General features: G+C 37.4%; 1 protein-coding gene across 1 annotated transcript in view; it reads left to right on the top strand.

The window, feature by feature from the left end:
* The window catches only part of LOC103084212 (X-linked interleukin-1 receptor accessory protein-like 2), a gene marked incomplete at its 3' end in the record, with an annotated part of 45,638 nt that extends 27,398 nt beyond the window's left edge, over positions 1-18,240 (top strand). Inside the window, exons 2-3 of the mRNA XM_007452565.1 lie at positions 2,756-2,942; positions 18,087-18,240. Of these exons, the coding sequence (XP_007452627.1) occupies positions 2,756-2,942; positions 18,087-18,240 (341 nt within the window). The remainder of the gene's footprint in view (positions 1-2,755; positions 2,943-18,086) is intronic.
* Between the last annotated feature and the right edge of the window lie 2,324 nt (positions 18,241-20,564).

Below are 20,564 nucleotides of genomic sequence, written 5' to 3'. Positions count from 1 at the left end.
TATAACCATTCCAACTGAAAACAGTAAACTTGTTTTTGCTTATGTTTGTATAATAAAAGAGCTTCCTCCTCCAAACTCCAGTGGAGCCACCAGAAAGGATTTCTTATCCTCATTTTTCAGCTGAGTAATCTGAGACTGAGAGATGTTACATAACTTGCTCAAGGACACAGAGCTAGTTGAACCTAGTGGATCTTAGTTCAAAGTTAGTGCTTTGTTATGAAACCACTATATTATATTGGTCCCTTACTTAGTCTACCCTATTTTATCCTCAGGACTAAATAGATCTGGGATAGTAAGCTCCTTTCAGGGAACTGTACATTCTGTCTAATACTTCTATTGTTGAAACTGCTGGACAACAGCTCTCTCTCCCTGGGTTTGTAACACAAAAATGGGAAGATATTTAACAAGTAAGTCTCTTTCACCTGTATGGATGGACACCATGGAACAGATATGATCAAAGTCTGTGACATTAACAACTGTTCATAATATTTTACATACTTAGCAGAGGTGATTTTCTTTCTGCCTCGTTTAAAACTTTTTAAAAACTGTGAGCATTTATCTTCCTTCCATCCCCTATACATACCCTAGTTCTCCTTGTCTCCCAGATATAGTCATTATTGTTTTTTCTTTGCTGTTATGCTGATGCACCAAATTTGGCTAATCCTTACCCTGGTGGTACAAGAATACCTGCAGAATTATCTTGAGTCATATTTAAACAGGGAATGTGATATTTGACCAGCCACATACACACATGAATCTGTAGAATGGGGATGGGGTGGTTAGTACCATAATGAGTTTATGCAAAAGTAGAGCAGAGAGGACATGTCTCTTGAATACATACCTTTTGATTTACATTTGATTTGACATTTGATCAACTAACATTTACTAAGCCCTTGCTATCAACTTAGATCCCAGGAATAGAGTGATGAACAAGAGCAACAAATTCTTTGCTCACACTTAACAAAAAGCACATAATAGAAAATCAAAGAGAAGAGCAAGTATAAACAACCATGGCTCAAATAGGCTTAGTATATTCAAGAAACAGAGTAACTACGATTGCGACTGCACCCTAATGAGTGAAGGACAGAATGTTACGATAGGCCACATCATGTAGGATGTTAAAGAAAGCAAGGAGACATGGGCATGTTTAGCACTGAAGTATTGAAAATGGAGTCAAGAAGAGCCAAATTGATTGAACCAAATTTTACCTTATTGGCTGAGACTTAAAAACATTTCTGGTGGCTTTAGCTTCATGGCTCTTAAAGAAGCTGTCAAACATCTCTTAATAGAATTAAGTGTTCTTACATTTGATCCCTGGTGGGCATATATTAAACCCTAAGAACCTACGTTGAGGAAGAGAGAAAAGCAATAGCTCACAATCTATGTTATATAATGGGGTTACATCTGAATATCAGAATGGAAGTGCATCTTCAGATGACACAGGCATCGCATAGTCAGGAGTACTTGCCAGTAATTAACTTCACTAGAAATCCAAGTAGCAGTCATTTTGATTAACTTAATTTGTAAACCCAATGGGCAGCAGCCATCTGCACTCCTGTGTTTTGTATGGTGTCTGGCATATTGTGAAATTTCAATGAATACTAAGAAGTACGAACAGTAACAATCATTTGAGGCCAACTTAAAATTATTGGTTGGCATGCTAATCCCATTTATCAGGATTGTTATTACTTAGTTGTAAAAATACTCGGTTTTGAATTATCCCTGGCACTTTGTGTTTTTTAACAGCAGGTATCCCTTGATGTTTAGAACACATATGATTCTGAAATGTCTCCCCAAGAGATTTACAGTTGACCTTCTTATGAGTCTTACCAGGCTGCTTTTGATCTCTTCCTCACACTTTCCAGATTTCTTTTGTGTGGTTGATATCTTCTGGAGTCTAGGTAGAGTAGGGTAGGGAAATGTCATGGGATATACATAGGGAAATGAAGGCAGAATTCAGTTTCATAAATACCCTTCTATTATGGGTTAGCCCATTAATGTCCAATTTCTAAAGCAGCTTTATGGTAAAATTCAATGTTGAAATTCCTTTATAATTCTAGTTTTGATGAATAAAATTAATCCACTCTGCTAGGATTTGTTCTTTGTAGGAACCCAAATTTGACCCCTGACATATCTCAGTAAACACCTTAAAAAGCTATGTGAGTTAACGGGTATCTTCTGTATGTTGATCTGTTTTTATTTTTAATTTTTATTTTATATTGGAGTATAGTTAATTAACAATGATGTGCTAGTTACAGGTGTATAACAAAGTGATTCAGTTATACCCATACAAGTTGTTGATCTGTTTTTTGGTATGTATCCTATAAAAGAAAATGTTGGCTTAGAAACCAATGGCAAAATTAACAATCCTTGGAATACCTGTTAAGGGACTGGCCATAAGGGCAAACCTGAAATGACTATAGCCCTAGTTATAGACTGTCTCATAAGTTTTTGCTATCAGATTGTCAACATAGCAATGTTTACCACTGGGAAAGCAGTCTGACTGTTTTACATTTCAGAAGATGGGTACAGCTGCTCTATGTAGCTATCTCATGGCCAGAGATGTCCACATTAGCATTTTGTTCCATATCTTCATGTCAGTTGAAGTAGAAAATTTTTCTGTGTTGTTTCCATGTTGTTTCTGATTTCTAGGCAAGGTCCTAAGTGGAAAAGTTAATATTCTTGAAATATACAGAGTAAAAACATAGGTGTAAACACCCAATAAAGCCATTTTGCTGTTTCTCTATTCCTACAGAAACTCGACATATTGCATGAAGGTGTCAATGTCCTTGACTGTTGCAGAGAATGAATCAGGTCTGTGCTACAATAGCAGGATCCGCTATTTGGAAAAATCTGAAGTCACTAAAAGAAAGGAGATATCCTGCCCAGACATGGATGACTTTAAAAAGTCCGATCAGGAGCCTGATGTTGTGTGGTACAAGGTAACTCAGCATGATGTCAAATGCATTTTTTTACCCTAAGTCAATAGCTGGCTTGGGGAGATAAAAAGGGAGAGATTTTATTTTGAGTTTTTGGTATTAGATATTTCACTGAGAAGAATCAACAGATCCACAGCTAAATAATTCAGAGCTATGATCCCTATATATTACTGGTTTTCATGTACTTCCATCAGCAGGTGTCAGAAGCAATCCCAGTCGTTCTCCAATGACTAAAAATAAGGAAAATATCCCTTTACCCCAACTCATGAGAGCAAATGGGAAGAAGAGTGAAGACTGAAATAACACATGAAAGAAATTATTTGAGGGACCTAGAAATATTATTCACTGTTAGGAACAAAGGCCCATCTTTACAAGTAATGGTGCTTACAAAAAATAACAATGATTATCATGGTCTATATTGTGAGAATCACTGCAGTCAGTGCAGAGGAGAGAAATGGGCTCAGTGCAGGATATGTGAACACTGGAAATAACATGTTTATCTGGAAATAAACCACACTCAAAGGTTGTACAGATGAGAGTTGAATGAAGGAACTGTTTACAGAGATGTGGTTAGGGTTAAGGGAACCAAAAAGGGAAAAAGCTGTAAATTACCACTCCTAAGTCTAGAGTGGCAAGGGGAAGGAGCTGTATCTCTGTAACCTGGCAAGAGCGGAGCAGGCCTGTCAAGAGCTGTGGCCTTAGAGGAGCATATTAACTGTGGAAAACAGAGAGGGAGTGGACAGAATGGAAACCCTAAACCCTCTTAACTCCCGCCTTCTGGTTTCTTGCTAGTGTCTTTCCTCCCACCATGTGAGTTCAAACAGAATTCAGAGAGCAAAACCAGGGGGTAGAATCAATAGTCTTCAGCTTCTCTGGGCCCAGAGTAGGTCAGACAAAGGCAGAGCATGGACCTAGGGCAGGAAGCAGAAAAATAAACATACAACCTTTCAACTATGATATTCTGGCTGCGAGCCTGGGGCACTGTGGTTCTAAAAGAGGACTGAGCACCCTCTGCCACCTCTGAGCCACACTGGTTGGCCCATGGTGACCATATATGACCATATATGGTGGGCAGAGGTGACGAAGGAGGTTTTCTGCACAGGTACTGTGCACATTATTGCAACCAAACACACATAAAATGTAGGACAGGTTGTTTCTGTAGTATCTAACAGACACTCATTTTCCAGGAAAGCCTAAACCCTAGTTCCTACAGTTGTCAGGTGCTTTTCCATTTGGAAGTTCCTCTATCTTCATACCTGGGGGAACTCGACAAAAGACAGCAAGAGCATGTCCTGAACTAGAACCTCAAGTCTCTTTGTGAAGTGTCATCCTTCTTTTTGTTTTTCTTAATATTCTGACACATAAAAAGGAACATGATATTCATTATGCATAAATATAGAATATCCATACTTAGTGGGACCCTTCATGCCATCATCAGCCTTATTAGTATTTCTTATTTTTTTTTAATTTTTTTTTTTTGGCCATGCTGCAGGGCATGTGGGATCTTAGTTCCCTGACCAGGGATCAAACCCCCTGCAGTGGAGGTACGGAGTCTTAACCACTCGACCACCAGGGAAGTCCTAGCCTTGTTAGTATTTCTTAATCACTTACTATGTGTCATTTGCTGTGCTAAGCTTGGTCTCTATATTATCTCACTTAAGTCTCAATGCAACTCTGTGTGGTGGGCGCTATTATCATTTAACAGAGGAAAAAACTTGAGTCTTACAGGAATGTAGAGACTTGTCCAAAGCTACTCAGCTAACAAAGCCTCGTTTCATATTCAAGGCAGTGTGGTTCCAGAGTCCAGTTTCTTAATCACTAACCTCTCCTGCAATAGGCCTGGAGCTAAACCCAGCCTCGATTGCAGGCACTTCTTTAAGATGAGTTAAAAAGGTTTTATTTTAATTTTATTGTTCAGGAAGGGAGGTTGACTAGCTCAAGGGTTAGCAGCTAGGAGTAAACTCCAGGTCATCAGCTTTCTCTTACAGTGTTCATTCTATCTCATCTTTTTGTCTTTTCACTAAATTCTTTTTCCCCCTTTCTTCACATCTCTATACATCACCATAGTCATTGTATACCAAAGCAGTTTATTCCTTGGAAAAAGCTAACCCTCACTCTTTCTTAGAAATGGACCAATGATGGTGAAACAAAGGGCTTTTCCAGCCCTGCCTGGATAATAACATTTAATATTTGTATAACATTTTACAATTGATAAATAATAAGCATAATGATAGGTAATATTTATTAAGTACTTACTATATGCCAGACTCTATTTTAAGTGCTTTAGATGGATTAACTCAATTTCTAGTTTCTCAGTCTCAATCTCTACTGTCTTATGTAGGTATTATTATTATCCCCATTTTACAAAAGACATGACTGGAGACTCAGACAAGTTAAGTGACTCAACAAATGTCACACAGCTGTTTGTGACTTGCAGTTTGGCTCTTGGGCCCTTCCACTTAGCCATTACACTATACAAATGAATCAGGATAAAAAATTAAAACCAAAAGTTAAAGAGTCTCTGAAGCTCCCAAATACATTGTTAACCCCACTTTTCACACATGGTTTTAAGTAAATCCTTGAAAAAATTGATTGACGTATTGGGAAAACGTTTCCTTTTTAGCCAATACTTCGATAATCTGCCTTGCTTGCTTTGTAGTCTGTGCATTTCCTACCAGACTGAACATGAAGTGATTTTGCTCTGGCTACAACAATGAAAAGAGGAGGACACATTTGTTCGGAGTTAATTCTGGTGCATATCCAAAGTTAGAAATGTACAATGTATTATCTCCAGTGTTTTAACAGTGAAAAGTATGTGTTGCATGATCCTTCTCCCAGTCTTCTTTTCAAATATATGTAATCTTTAAACTTGTTTCTTTTCCAACCATCCTGTTATGGCAGGCCTTTGAGGACTATTCTTCCATGCCTGCAGGTAATCACAGCTAAATAGGAAGGTAGAGGTGGCTCATATGGCACTGGGGCATGTTCATTAAGATGAATGAGTAAGACTATCCTGGTTGTCCTTGGAATGTATGAGATATGCATAAGGGGGCTGTAACTCCTCTATCTGAACTCTATTAGTTAGCAAAAGGAAGTGAGGAGAGCGGCTACACTCAGCACTTCCTCCTGACGCTATGTATGGGGCTTAAATATTAGAACAGAATATACAATTATGTCAATGCTTTTGGAAACATTTTTGAAATGAGAGATAAAGATTATTTTCTTTATTGAACTAAGAACACAAGAACAACCTCATTATTCACTGAGAACACTTGACACAAGAGCGTAGAGTCCCTTTATCCCATTTCTAAACAAAAGAATTCCCTAACCTTAATAAGACATTAGCAATGAAAATACAAATACGTTCCTTGGGGTAAAACACATATCTATGTCATTAGTTATCTCAGCTGATAAAAGGCTGATGTTAATGAAGTCAAGTCTTCCAGTTTGAATCCTCCTTTTTCTTGCCACAATTATCTTAATTTCAGATGTTTGCCGTTGGTTATAATGGAGTGGTTGAGGGCATTATGGATGGGTCAGTGCAAATTCATTCATTCAGTTAGTATATATATACTGGGTGCCTACTATGTGCATGTTGACTATATATATCTAATTCATTTTTAATAGCTGTATCATAGTTCATAGACTAGATATAACCTTGCTTTATTCAACCATTTTTCAGAGGGATATTCAATTTTTTCTAGTTTTTTAAAAATAATCAAAGTAATGCAGTAAACATCCTTGTAAACATACTTATATCCTTACATCCATGGCATACAAGATAGGAATGATCTCTGTCGGTTCTATTATTCAGTATTGTTTTGGAGGTTCTAGCTGATCCCATAAGAAAATTAAATGAAATACACTATACAAACATTGGAAAAGAAGGACAAAATAATCTTATTTTTCAGATTGTATAATTGTATATAAAGAAAACCCAAGAGATTAAACAACAAAAAAATAGAACTAATGAGATAATTTGATAAGGCAGCTTAATAAAAATATACAAACTATTCAATAATTTTTATTTTTGCCAGTAATAATCGGTTAGATATGTAAAGGAAAAAAATGAAATTATCCCATTTACAACAATGAAAAACTGTAAAACACTTTGGAATACATTTAACAAAGATGGGAGGAGACCTATATAAAAATATAATTTTATTGAAGGACATAAAATACAGTCTAAATTAATGGAGAGACAGAACATATTTCTGCATTGGAAGATCTCATAGAAAAAAAGATCAGTTATTCCCAATATTATATAAATAAGTAATCCAATTTGCTAAAATATGAATTTTTAGAAATTAGACAACATGATAAACATTATAACATTCATATGGATGAATGAATATATCAGCTTTGCAAATGAAATTTTGGAAAAAAACATTAATAAGAGGGGACTTAGTCTAACTGAGACTGAACTTACTGCAAAACAGTAGCGATTAAAATAGTAAGCTTAAGAAAGCATAAATAGATCAGTTAAATAGAATAGAGAATCCAGAAACAGATAAAGTATGTATATATGAGAATTTAGTATATGATAACATATCATTTTAATGGGTTTGGAGGGGGGATAACGGCTTATTAAAAATGATGTGCACATAATTGACAATTCACTTACAAAAAAATAGATATCTGACTCATACCATGTTTACGAAAATTGCAGATGGATTGTGAGGAGTTAATTTCATCTCCTAAATAATAGTCTAGGAATGACCATTTCTAAATGCTGTCACTCATTACAATGAGATAAGCTTCCAAATTTAAGAGCTTTACAGTTATTTATCTTGCTAAACATTCTGACAGTTTTCTTTCTTTTTTTTAAATGCTAAGTTGGGTAGTATGGAGTTTTTTTTTAATTTAATTTTTATTTTATATTGATGTTTCTCTTTTTTTTTCATTTAAAAAAATTTTTTTATTTTATATTGGAGTATAGTTGATTTACAATGTTGTGTTAGTTTCAGGTGTACAGCAAAGTGATTCAGTTATACAGATACATATATCTATTCTTTTTCAGATTCTTTTCCCATATAGGTTATTATAGAATACTGAATAGAATTCCCTGTACTATACAATAGGTCCTTGTTGATTATCTATTTTATATATAGTAGTGTGTATATATTAATCCCAAACTCCTAATGTATGCCTCCCCCCGACCTTTCCCTTTTGGTAAGCATGAGTTTGTTTTTGAAGTCTGTGAGTCTGTTTCCACTTTGTAAATACGTTAATTTGAACTTCTGCTGAGAAATCAGCTGTTAACCTTATGGGCATTCCCTTGTATGTTATTTGTTGCTTTTCCCTTGTTGCTTTAAATATTTTCTCTTTGTCTTTAAGTTTTATCAATTTGATTAAAATGTGTCTTGGCGTGTTTCTCCTTGGGTTTATCCTGTATCGGACTCTCTGTTCTTCCTGAACTTGAGTGTTTCCTTACCCATGTTAGGGAAGTTTTAGGCTACTATCTGTTCAAATGTTTTCTCAGGCAGGTTCTCTCTCTTCTCCTTCTGGGACCCCTATAATGCAAATGTTGGTGCGTTTGAAGTTGTCCCAGAAGTCTCTTAGACTGTCCTCATTTCTTTCCACTCCTTTTTCTTTATTCTGTTTTGTGACAATTATTTCCACCAGTCTGTCTTCCAGCTCACTTATTCCTTCTTCTGCCTCATTTATTCTGTTATTGATTCCTTCTAGTGTATTTTTCATTTCAGTTATTGTATTGTTCATCTCTGTTTGTTCTTTAAATCTTCTGGTTCTTTGTTAAACATTTCTTGTACCTTCTCAGTCTGTTCCTCCATTCTTTTTGTGACATCTTGGATCACCTTTACTATCATTATTCTGAATTCCTTTTCAGGCAGATTGCCTATCTCCACTTCACTTAGTTGTTCTTCTGGGCTTTTATCTTGTTCCTGCATCTGGAACATGTTTCTCTGCCATCCCATTTTGTCTAACTTTCTGTATTTGTGGTCTCTGTTCTGCAGGCTGTAGGACTGTAGTTCTTCCTGCTTCTGGTGTATGCCCCCTCGTGGGTGAGGTTGGTCCAAGGTTTTGTGCCGGCTTCCTGGTGGGAAGGACTGGTGCCTGTCCACTGGTGGGTGGTGCTGGGTCTTGTCCCTCTGATGGGCAGTGCTGTGTCAAGGGGTGTGTGTAGAAATGGCTGTGGGCTCAGGACAACTTTAGGCCATGTGTCTGTTGATGGGTGGGTCTGTGTTCCCACACTGTTTGTTGTTTAGCCTGAGGTGTCCCAGCACTGGAGCCTTCAGGCTGTTGGGTGGGGCCAGGTCTCAGTGCCAAAATGGTGACCACCAGGGGAGCTCACTCTGAGGAATATTGCCTGGGGTCGCTGCCACCAGTGTCCTTGCCCCTGTAGTGGGCCACAGCTGACCCTCGCCTCCCCAGGAGAGCCTCCAAGACCCACAGGTAGGTCTGGCCCAGGCTTCTATGGAGTCACTGTTTTGCCCATAGTCCCAGTGCACGTGAAACCTTGTGTGTGCCCTTGAAGAGTGGAGTCTCTGTTTCTCTCCATCCTGTGGATCTCCTGCACACAAGCCCACTGGTCTTCAAAGCCAAATGCTCTGGGGGCTCCTCCTTCTGATGCCAGACCCCCAGGCTGGGGAACCTGACATGGGGCTCAGAACTCTCACTCCTATGGGTGAACATCTGTGATATAATTATTTTCCAGTTTGTGGGTCACCCACTCGGTGGTTATAGGATTTGATTATATCATGAAAGTTCCCCTCCTACCGTCCTGTGGCTTCTTATTTGTCTTTGGATGTAGAATATCTTTTTTGGTAGGTTCCAGTCTTTTTTGTCAATGGTTGTTCAGCAATAAGTTGTGATTTTGGTGTTTTCATGACAGGAGGTGAGCTCAAGTCTTTCTAATCCGCAATCTTGTCTCCCAGAAAATCCTGACAATTTTCTTAAAGAGGGAAAAAGAAGGTCATTGAAGACCTTGTAATACCACAGCCCAAATGGCCGACACATTTTGGCTATAAAAATGGTTTGGCAAAATGCTTGGGGTTTTTGAATCCCTTTTGAAAATGTATTGATATTAGTATATACCTTATTTTGTAACCATAAAATTACATTCCATCCTGAAAATCTTAATCTATTTAACTAGGATTTTCAAAGATACTTTTATCCAGAAGGAATGAGCTAGGAATCCCATGAAGGCTTCAATTTTGTATGCCCTAAAATTTGTATGCCCTAAAACCACAGACACAAGATTTGAGACCCATTTATCCTTGTTTTTATTTTTAGGTATGGCATTAGAAATGGGAAAATGGTTATTAATTATTTGCAAATTATAAAGAAGATGGGTTGCTATTTGAGGAATGGGTATTTAATATGTGTAAGAAGCACTGGTTTTTGAGCCTGGGGACCTGGATTCTGGTCACCATTAATGTGGATGAGTAATTGGATGATGCTGGGCCTCTATTTTCCCACATATAAAATAGATATAACAATGTATGCCATATATCTCAGACATGTTATAAACATCTAATGACTAAAGTCCTTGATATTTGCTGCTACTATAGAAAGGAAAAAGTTACATAGGAAGCTAGAAGCAAAGTTACCTAGGACATCTCAAACTCCAATTAGGAATTTAAGATTGAGGGTTTTTAAAGTCCTGTTATTCTGTATAATCTACAAACATAAAATACATCCTTTTTACTGGTACAATTTGATGTGTTTTGGCAAATATATACACCACAAACAAGATACAGAGCATTTTCATCATTCCAATTTTCTCCATGTCCTTTTGTATTCAGTCCCTTCCTCCAAGCCCCAGTCCTTGCTAAAAAGATATGTTTTCTATTCCTGTGGTTTTGTATTTTCCAGAATGTCATATAAATGGAATAATATGATATGTAGCCTTTTGTGCCTATCTTTGCTCACTTAGCATAATTCATTTGAGATTTGTCAATGTTGTGGTATATAACAATAGTTCATTCCTTTTATTGCTGAATAATAGTCCAATATTCCACTGTAGAGATGTACCACTGTTTAGCCATTCACCCATTGATGACCATTTGCTGCTGGGTTTTGGTGATTAGGAATAAAGATCTTATAAGGTTGAGTTTTGACTGTCCAATTTCTGGATTTATCAAAATGATATGTTTTTGTCAACTTCTATAATTATTGACATGTTTGTTTTTCTCAAATTTAACAGGAGTTTGCTATTGATCTTTCCTAAATTGTTATAAGAATCCAGACTTTAAAGGGTCTTCCTGTGTATCCTTAATGGCATTAATGACATTTGAGAGATAAAAACAGATCCAAGTAAATTAAAGCCTTTTAAGCAATGTCTCTTTTTATAATCTGACTACCTTCTATATATCCATTAGAATAATCTTTTAGAAATGCACCTCTGATCATAGTGTGCCACTATTTAAAGCACTCCAATGATTCTATAAAAACTTTTAGTTAGTAATTCCTTTTTGTTGAGTATTTACAGAGCCTGACACTGTGCCACACATGTTCATTAATTAGCTAATTCAATTCTTAGAACAGTCTTATGAGATAGGTTATAGTGACAGAGCTGAGATTTGAAACCTGACAGTGTACAAATATCTTAGAATGGAATTTAAGGCTTTTAGTATCTGGCCTCAGCCTACTCATTGCCACTCTCAAGAGAGCAAAACTACTCATATTTTTTTGTCCACTCCATGGTTTTTCACATCTGAGTTCTTCTACACATGTTATTCCCTCTGTCCTGTATGTCCTGCTTGCCTAACTTTTATATATTGTTCAAAACTCATCTCATTTGCTTATAGTAACCTATCTGTACACCAAACCTCTCTTTCATACCTAGTCTGGTATGATCTAGTCTGGTAATCTTGGATGAGCCAGCATTAGAATGACTTCAAATATTTCTTCTGTTCCTTTCTCACTTTCTTCTCCTTCTGGTATTCCCATTACATTTATGTTACATCTTTTGTACTCCTCTCACAGTTCTTGGATATTCTGTTCAATTTTTTTCATTCTTTTTCCTCTGTTTTTTAGTTTGGGAGGTTTCTATTGATATACCTTCAAGCTCACTAATTCTTTCCTTGGCCATGTCCAGTCTATGAATATGCCTATCAAAGACATTCTTTATTTCTGTTACAGTGTTTTGATTTCTAGCATTTCTCTTTTGATTCTAAGAGTTTCTATCTCTCTTCTATTCTTACATATTGTCCACTATTTCTATTAGTGTCATTAACATATTAATCATACTTATTTTAAATTCCCAGACTGGTAATTCCAAAATTTCTGCCCTATCTTAGTCTGGTTCTGATGCTTCCTCTTTCTCTTTGAACAGTGTGTTTTCTTCTGTCTTTTAGTATGCCTTGTAAATATTTTTAAAAATCCAGATGTGATGTACTTGGTAAAAGGAACTGAAGTAAATAGGCCTTTACTGTGAGTTTTTTTTTATGCTTATCTGGCTAAGAGTCAGGATGTTTTTACTACTTGCTGTAGGTGTTAGAAGCTAAAAGTCTCTCTGGTGTCCTTATTTTTTACTTCCCTGTTATCTTTCTATTTTTCTAGAGATATATTCTTTTTTTTTTTTTTTTTTTTTTTTTTTTTTTTTTTGTGGTATGCGGGCCTCTCACTGTTGTGGCCTCTCCGGTCATGTAGCACAGGCTCCGGATGTGCAGGCTCAGCAGCCATGGCTCATGGGCCCAGGCGCTCTGCGGCATGTGGGATCTTCCCGGATCGGGGCACGAACCCATGTCCTCTGCATCGGCAGGCGGACTCTCAACCATTGCGCCACCAGGGAAGCCCCTAGAGCTATATTCTTAAATAAGGTCTGTGTTGTGCCTTTCTTTCAACTGTAATATCGTGTTATTATACAGGAGCCCTATTGATGTGCTGGTAAGGTGTTGGGCAAGGGAAAGCATTCTATAATCCTGTGATTAGATTCAGTCTTTTAGTGAGCCTAGTCCCTGGCCTGTGACCATCATATGTGCTTCTCAGCTTCCTGTAAGACAGGAAAGATAGAGAGGACTGGAGCTGGCTATTTCTTTCCCCACTTCAAAGGCTAGAGGAGGCTGGGGTTGTATATTTCCTGTACCCCACGTCTTTTCTGGGCAGGCTCTTTGGGTATATTTCAAAATGGTTTACTTTCCCCATCCTTTTCCAGAAGCAGGATTTTTCTCTGATGTTCAGTCTGAGAAGAACCTGGTGGGACTCATGGAGGTAAACCTTACAAAAGTGTGGGCTGCCTTCCAAGACTGGGCCCTCAGGGATTTTTTTATTTCTCAAGCTAGTTCACACTTAGTCTCCAGAAATTAGTCAATTATCCTTTAAGTGTTCCTACCAGTTGGCTCCTGAGGCTGTTTCTGCTCCCAGTAAACTGTGATTCTCTGTATCTACCTGTCTCTCCAGTTTCTGGGGCGGTGGCTTTTACTGTGACCTCAGTTACCTGGTGGAAATAAAAGAAGTTATTGAGTTTCAGTTTGTTCAGCTTTTTTCTTGTTGTTAGGATGGTAGTAATAACTTTCAGGTCCTTTATGTGTCAGATAAGAAACAGTAAATCAACCCCTTCATCGGAATGGTAACTTTGGATTGTCTTTTGGATTGTCTCCAGACTCCTATAGAAATATGAGTCACATTAACTCCTAATAGTTATTAACATATCAAGATAGTTGTGTATGTAATTTGAAAGCTGGATGCTGAGGGTAATGACAATGATAGAATAATAGTTAATATTTATTTAGTGGTTTTAGCATGTGATGCTCTTATTACAGAGGATTTATATGCATTACCTCATTTAATTCTTATAATTACCCCTATTTGGTATATATTATGATTATCACCAACTTTTTAAAAATAGGTGAAGCGACTGAGGCTTAGATTGGTTAAGTAGCATGCTCAAGAACATATAATTTGGGATTTCATCCCAAGTATTTGAATGTGGTATTTATACTGAACTGCTGTGGGGGTACCAAAATTCAACATTAGGACTGTGAAGATAGAAAGTTAGAGGAAAAGAACTAGGGAGGGGAAGGACTCTCTGCAGTGGGTTATCCTAGGCATTTGGAGTGGAAGTACAAGATTGATACCCAATTCACAATTGTGCTCCTATCTCTTCCATCTTTAAAGTGAAGAAAGTTCAGGTTTCCTACAAATTGTTAGGCAGAGCCTAGATGCTCTGTGGAATAGTCCAGTCTCCAGGGGAAAGGAGAGAAGTTTGGTGTGAGTGAATGGGTGTTAAGTATTTGAAGAGGACCAGAGGTTATGTGATTGCCTTATGGTTGCACAGCTACTTTGTGTCTGAACTTCAGAATCAGAATAATTATTTAAATGAATCTTTCTCATATTCTTGCTGTGAGAAATGAGTCATGTGCTCTGAATAGCACTGAAGTAACCATGACTAACAAATCAAAGTGATTGAAATACACCTGTGGTTGTGATGATGCTATCTCAGAAGTACACTGTGAATGTAGTGGTGAATATTTCAGGGTGGGAACTCCAAGATCCAAATATGGCTGGCAGCTTCAAGGGGCTTGGTCAACAGATGTTTCTGTTGAACATCCTAGGCTCCCAACCTAGCAACTGCTGGCAAATAACATCTTCCACTCAGGAAGGCTGAGAAGAAGGGAAGGAAGCTGGAATTTAAAGGCTGATGTGATTTTGACTGAACAAGGATGTCCTACAGCAAACTGTTCTGTGAGAGGACAGCTGGACCATGAACTGAAGCTGTTTGTTAAACTTAGGTAAAACTGGTCCTCAGCGAAAACTTCCAGTGGATTAAATTCAATGTAATGGTCTCAGAGGCATTAAATAATAGAGGCATTACACACTGAGGACAATATTAGGGGCCTGTTCCCATTCGAGGTTCTGGTAGTTTGTCCTTACCTCAGATAAACAACCATCTTGAGACTTGACCTATGTGCTGCAAACTTTATTGCCCACCAGTCTGTCAGAATTAAACTAAACAGGTGTGGAGGGAGTGAAGTATGGTAATGTTGTCTGTCCAATAGGAAAGAGATGATGGGAAGACTGGGGGAAGGAGAGAAGCAGTGACAGTAGTAAGCCTCGCAGCCAGCAGGTTAAGGCAGAGATGCTGCAAATAATGGAGCAAAAAACCTGGAAGACTTCTGAGATTTGATATAGGCACACAGACGTGGGCAGGATAGCCAATGAGGTAACTTCGTGAAGGATGGGTTGGTGGGGGCAGGATATCATCTACAAGGCTCTTCTGAACAAAATATAGTTTCTCTACCCACCTGCTAGGATTAGTGTTGGAGTGGCCTCTTAGGAGCTATACATTTTCAGTGGGTTAAAGTATTATGTTGCTGGGGGATGGTTAACCAATTAGTGAAGATTTGTTCTTATCTGATTAGTCCATTAGCACCAAGTTTCACCAAGCAGAGTCAGACGTTTGGAGGAGATATAATCCAGGATTGTGAAAATTTAGGGATGAAAAGCATTCTCTGTGTTGGATGACTACTAAATATAGTGCTGCACAGCAAGAGTGTAATGAATAAACTCTGCAAGCCTCTGGATTCTGGTTGTTCATATGGTAGTGTATAGTATCCCCACATGCAGAGTAAAAGAATGAGACCTAAAGAAGTTAGGCAAATTTTCCCAAGATCACAGAACTTGGGTGAACCCCAGATTTTGACCTAGAGCTGTCTTGCTCTGAAGCCAGTTTGCCTTTTCATCTATACTACATTGTTCCAGAAGGATGGAGGTGCCCCAGAGATAACATTTTCCTATAACACAGTTAAAAACAAAAACTCTGTTGGGTACAAGGAATCCTTTATAAGGCTAGATGACAACTTGAAAAGCACTTGGGACAATCTGTATCTATCCCAATGAACATGTGAAGATTCCAGGCTGTTCCTCATCAGGAGTTATTTTGTAATTCCTGTACACTCTTTAGATTTTACTTCCTGGGGAAAAAAAACAAAGCAGTATGCAGAGAAAATGAAAATGGTCAGAGCTAATTGTATATGGACTTTCCCCCAAAAAATGACATTAGAAAACGATGCCATTTGTCTTTGAATGAAGTGAGTGTGTGGGCTCATTTGCCTGCCCCCACCACTGCTATGTGAAAGAGAAGCAGCTCAGTTTTCATTTTCCTTTCCTCTCAAAATGCCCAGAGGGACGATATTTTTGTTTAATGACCTTCAGAATGATTCTTTAGAAATCTGAGGCTATCAGAGTTGGAAGCAATGCGAAAATAATTGTGGATTATTATTGTATGACGATAGTGGCAGCTGGGCTATTTTTTTTTCTTTCTGTTCAGTCTTTCTTTTTCATTTTCCCAGAAACCTTATATCCCAAGGTTTAACTCAGAAGCAAATCTCATATAGGTGATAAAACTTGCCAGACATGGTATGTAATAGAATTTCAGACAGACCCTTAAGTGTTTTTTGGAAAGACCCTAGGGAGTGAAGCAGCTTTATATCTAGATGCGCCAGACAGTATTACTTTTATTTACTCTCTGACAATGTATGTGGGTAGTTGTATTGGACATAAAGCAAGTGTATCTCTTAAATATTATACCTGTGAACTTAAGTGTCAGTTTTTGTGTTTTGTTGTCAATTCTGTTATCATAACAGAAGAAATTTTGTTACAGTAAAATCTAATAAATGGGTACTCACTCTTCCAAATCATTTTACGACATGTGCGCACACACACATGCACACACTCAAGCATGCAGAGCTGGGGATTGAGAGTCAGCACCGATTTTACTTTTACATGAATATTTAGGATGTGTCTGCAGAGGGTGGGAGTAAGGGTGGGGAGAAGGCGAGGTAGAATAGATGTTGTATATACCATGGGGAATATGGAAACTGTCCTCAACTGTTATTCATGTCATCTGCCTCATGATCATTTTTTTAATTCCTTAACTGACAGATCCAGAATTTAAATGATAAAATACTTCAGCACCCCCTCACATCTATCCCCCACAGCTTCACTGATGTTTGCACAGCTTTTGGCCACCACTTTTGTTGAACATTTGAGATAAGTGGTAGACAAACTGGAGCAATATGTAAAAAGTAGTCTGAGAAAATTCCCAAAAGACAAAGCTACTTGGCTGAATATTCTTACATACTCTGCTATTGTTGTATCTCTGTCAGTCGATGGAAATTAATCATTCCTTTCTAGTAAAGTCCAATTCCAGTAGCAACACATTCTTACCAGATGAGTAAAAGAATTGACCTCAAAACCCAAATCTTATTATCTGGTCACAGATCACTGAACTCAGAAAATAAGTGGATCATTTCCCCATTACCTTATTACAACAAAGTGTGTCCTCATTTTACCTAGCTATGTTTCTAGAGAATTCCTCAAGCCTCATTTTCTTGATCCCCTTCCCCCCTCAACCTCCCCACAATAGATCTCTTGACTATGGGGAGAGAGACTCTTGAATATTATTATTAGTTTTTACTATAAAAATTAATTAAACCATTGCCAGTGTAAAAGCCAATTAGAATTTTTAAATAATGCCTAAGGCTCCCTTGTTTATATTATGTTGCTAAGCGAACACTATCCTCTTAGAACTCTTAGGACATATTCCTGTCATATAGACAGAACCAGGGCAGGCTTCCCTGGTGGTGCAGTGGTTGGGAATCCGCCTGCCAATGCAGGAGACACGGGTTCGAGCCCTGGTCTGGGAAGGTCCCACATGCCGCGGAGCAGCTAGGCCCGTGAGCCACACTACTGAGCCTGCGCATCTGGAGCTTGTGCTCCGCAACAAGAGAGGCCCGCGCACCGCGATGAAGAGTGGCCCCCGCTCGCTGCAACTAGAGAAAGCCCTCGCACAGAAATGAAGAAAAATAAATAAATAAAAATTAAAAAAAAAAAAAAGAACCAGGTCATTAAAATGCTACTCAGTGACTGCTCTACCTCTTTTGCGTTTGGGGATCTTGTATGCTTTTCTGTTTTTGCAGAATGTCTCTAAGGACTTTCTGCTCTTGGGATCAGGCCGTTAAAGTGGTTCTTAGGGTGGTAGTTGTGATGTTTCAATTGGATACAATAAGATACAATAAGATGCAGTCGTGATGTTTTCTGGTCATTGACGTAACAATTTAGCTACATATTTTGAAAACTAAAGAGAAGAGTACAAAAAAGTGAAAGTACTAACTTGCCAGTACTAAGACTTAGTGATGTGAATTTTTATTTTTTGCTTACTTGAAAATATTTTCTCTGCAGGAATGCAAGCCAAAAATGTGGAGAAGCATCATAATACAGAAAGGAAATGCCCTTCTGATCCAGGAAGTTCAAGAAGAAGATGGGGGAAATTACACTTGTGAGCTTAAGTATGAAGGAAAACTTGTAAGAAGAACAACTGAGTTGAAAGTTACAGGTAAGCATTGGTTTTACCAAATCATGGCAAGTGAGATTTTAAGTACAATTTGGTACAGGAAGAAAAAGTTTCCAAACAAAGAGTAAACTAGCTGTGAATTTATAATTAGCTACAAATAAAATAGTTGTGAAGCTCACTATTAATAAGTTATACTGATAAGCTATATGTGGAATATGGACAATTAATTTAGGGAACATGGTACCAGTTACTGCATATCTGTTCTCTGCTTTTATGAAAGGTTCTTAACTCTTCAGGGTATTATTGATTGTTACTAAGCGTCTCAGAAAAAATATGCTGGAACCACTTTAGAATGTTGACTTACCCCATATGTGGAGTATTCTTGCAGGTGAAGGCTGCCTCAGAATGAGGTTCTTTTGGGCTTTTGTAATGAAATCTTCTTGGACTGCATCCTAAATATCATTTATATAGAATTTCTCATAAATGAGTGATGTTATTGTGAGGTTCTAGTGATTCTTAAATGGAGCAACTCCAAATGAATAGCATGCACATATGTGTTTTACATCAGAAGTACAAGCAAATTGTAACTTAGTAATTCTACTCACAATGGAAGAGAGAGACTCAGAATATTCTTACCTGGTGGAGAATGTTAGTAAGTAATTTTCAGCAAAATAGGACAGACCCTAATGACATAAAGATTATCCCTGACAATGGGTGTGATGGACCTTAAGAAACAGCGTGACAAAAGATCCACCTACTATTGTGCCTGAGCAAATCTTGACTAATTTTATTCTTCTTATATATGTTTTAGATGTATGTGTGTGCGTATAAGTATAAACACACATTTTTGTATTGTGGGTAAAATCTGAGCCATGGTAAAATTTGACATTATCCAGACAAGTGTAATATTTATTGCACTTATTAACTTGAGCATTACCTGTTTAACCATCTAATGTTGACATCAAATAGTTGTTTAGTTACAACATACTCTCATTAATGTTAGGAATATGGATTTTCTTCTATATTGTTTTTGTTTATGGCTAGCTGACCTTTTTGGGATAGTGTTAAAATCAGTCTACTAATAATGATACTTGCTTAATAAGTTCATTTGTATAACATATATTTGATTTAGTTTTTGATCCCTGAGAGTCAACTAGTTTCTTTTTTCATATTTTTCTAAATTCTAAATGTTAACAAAAGGAGTAAAAATAAAAATCAATATATATACTTTAAAATTAATTAAAAATTAATATATATACTTTAGTTCATTCTCTATTCTGATACATGACAGTTCTACTTCTTAGTCTGAATTGTAAAGTACCTTCTGTGAAGGTTTGAATTATCATTTTGATTAGAATTGCACGTTGCTTCTCCATGAGCTTTCAAAATAACTGCCATATTTGGCCAATCCAAAGAGCAAAGATCTGCTTTTGTTTAATTTCTGATTCCCTTAGTATGAACTAGACTTCCTGCCTCATTCAAGCAGAAGAGTCAATCATAGGCAGTTATACATCATTCATAAGTGGCCTGACCATGCACAAATCCTTGCAGAATCATCACTTTGACCACAGTCACAGAATCCTTATCTGATGCTTTCAGAACACTTCCATTTGGAGGTCATTTAGTAAAGTTTGTAACATTATAGTGTTTAGCTTATATTTTAAGTTGGACCAGAATAAAGTAAATATCAAACCTCTTTTATGCTTCCATCTGTTGGGTTATGGTGACAACACATTTGTTTCTTTAGTTTGTTTTTAGATTCTGGAGCTTATTTTGGGTGTCTTATAAGGCATTAATTCACTTGCCCTAAACTTTAAGAAAAGTTGAACTGGGGATTTTAAATTTCACCTGAACTCTACCTCTCAGAGTTTCTCAGACTTTAATGTGCATCAGAATCACATGGAAGAACCCAGGTATGGTAAAGATAAGGATCCTTAAATATAGATTCCCATCTCTCTCCTCCAGATTCTAATTTAGTACATCAGTAAGACAGGGAATTTATCTTTTTGTCCTGGGGAATCTCTTGCATTCCTTTCAAGGATCATGCTTTGAGAAATACTAGCTGAGAAAATGGTGCCAAAGAAGTCAGTCACAGGTATGATTCCCTTGTGAGCATGTTAGTTCACACATACACACACAGACACACACACACCAAAACTAATTTTCATAGGTCCCAAATTGTTTCACCTAACCTCCTAAGAGCTGTCATGAAAATACAGAGTTTTGATCACTAAGGGAAATCTGTCAAGGGAGGGTGAGGATAAAACCTCAGCCACTGAAACAGTAATTTATTCATTTGCTATTTAAATAAAAATATACTGAGTATATATTACATACTAGAAAAAATAATTCAAACTTATCCTTGA

Source organism: Lipotes vexillifer, unplaced genomic scaffold, assembly GCF_000442215.2.
Source record: "Lipotes vexillifer unplaced genomic scaffold, Lipotes_vexillifer_v1.1 scaffold658, whole genome shotgun sequence".
Taxonomy (NCBI): Eukaryota; Metazoa; Chordata; class Mammalia; order Artiodactyla; family Lipotidae; genus Lipotes; species Lipotes vexillifer.
Note: the sequence above shows the minus strand (reverse complement) of the source record. Positions and strands in the feature narration are given on the sequence as shown.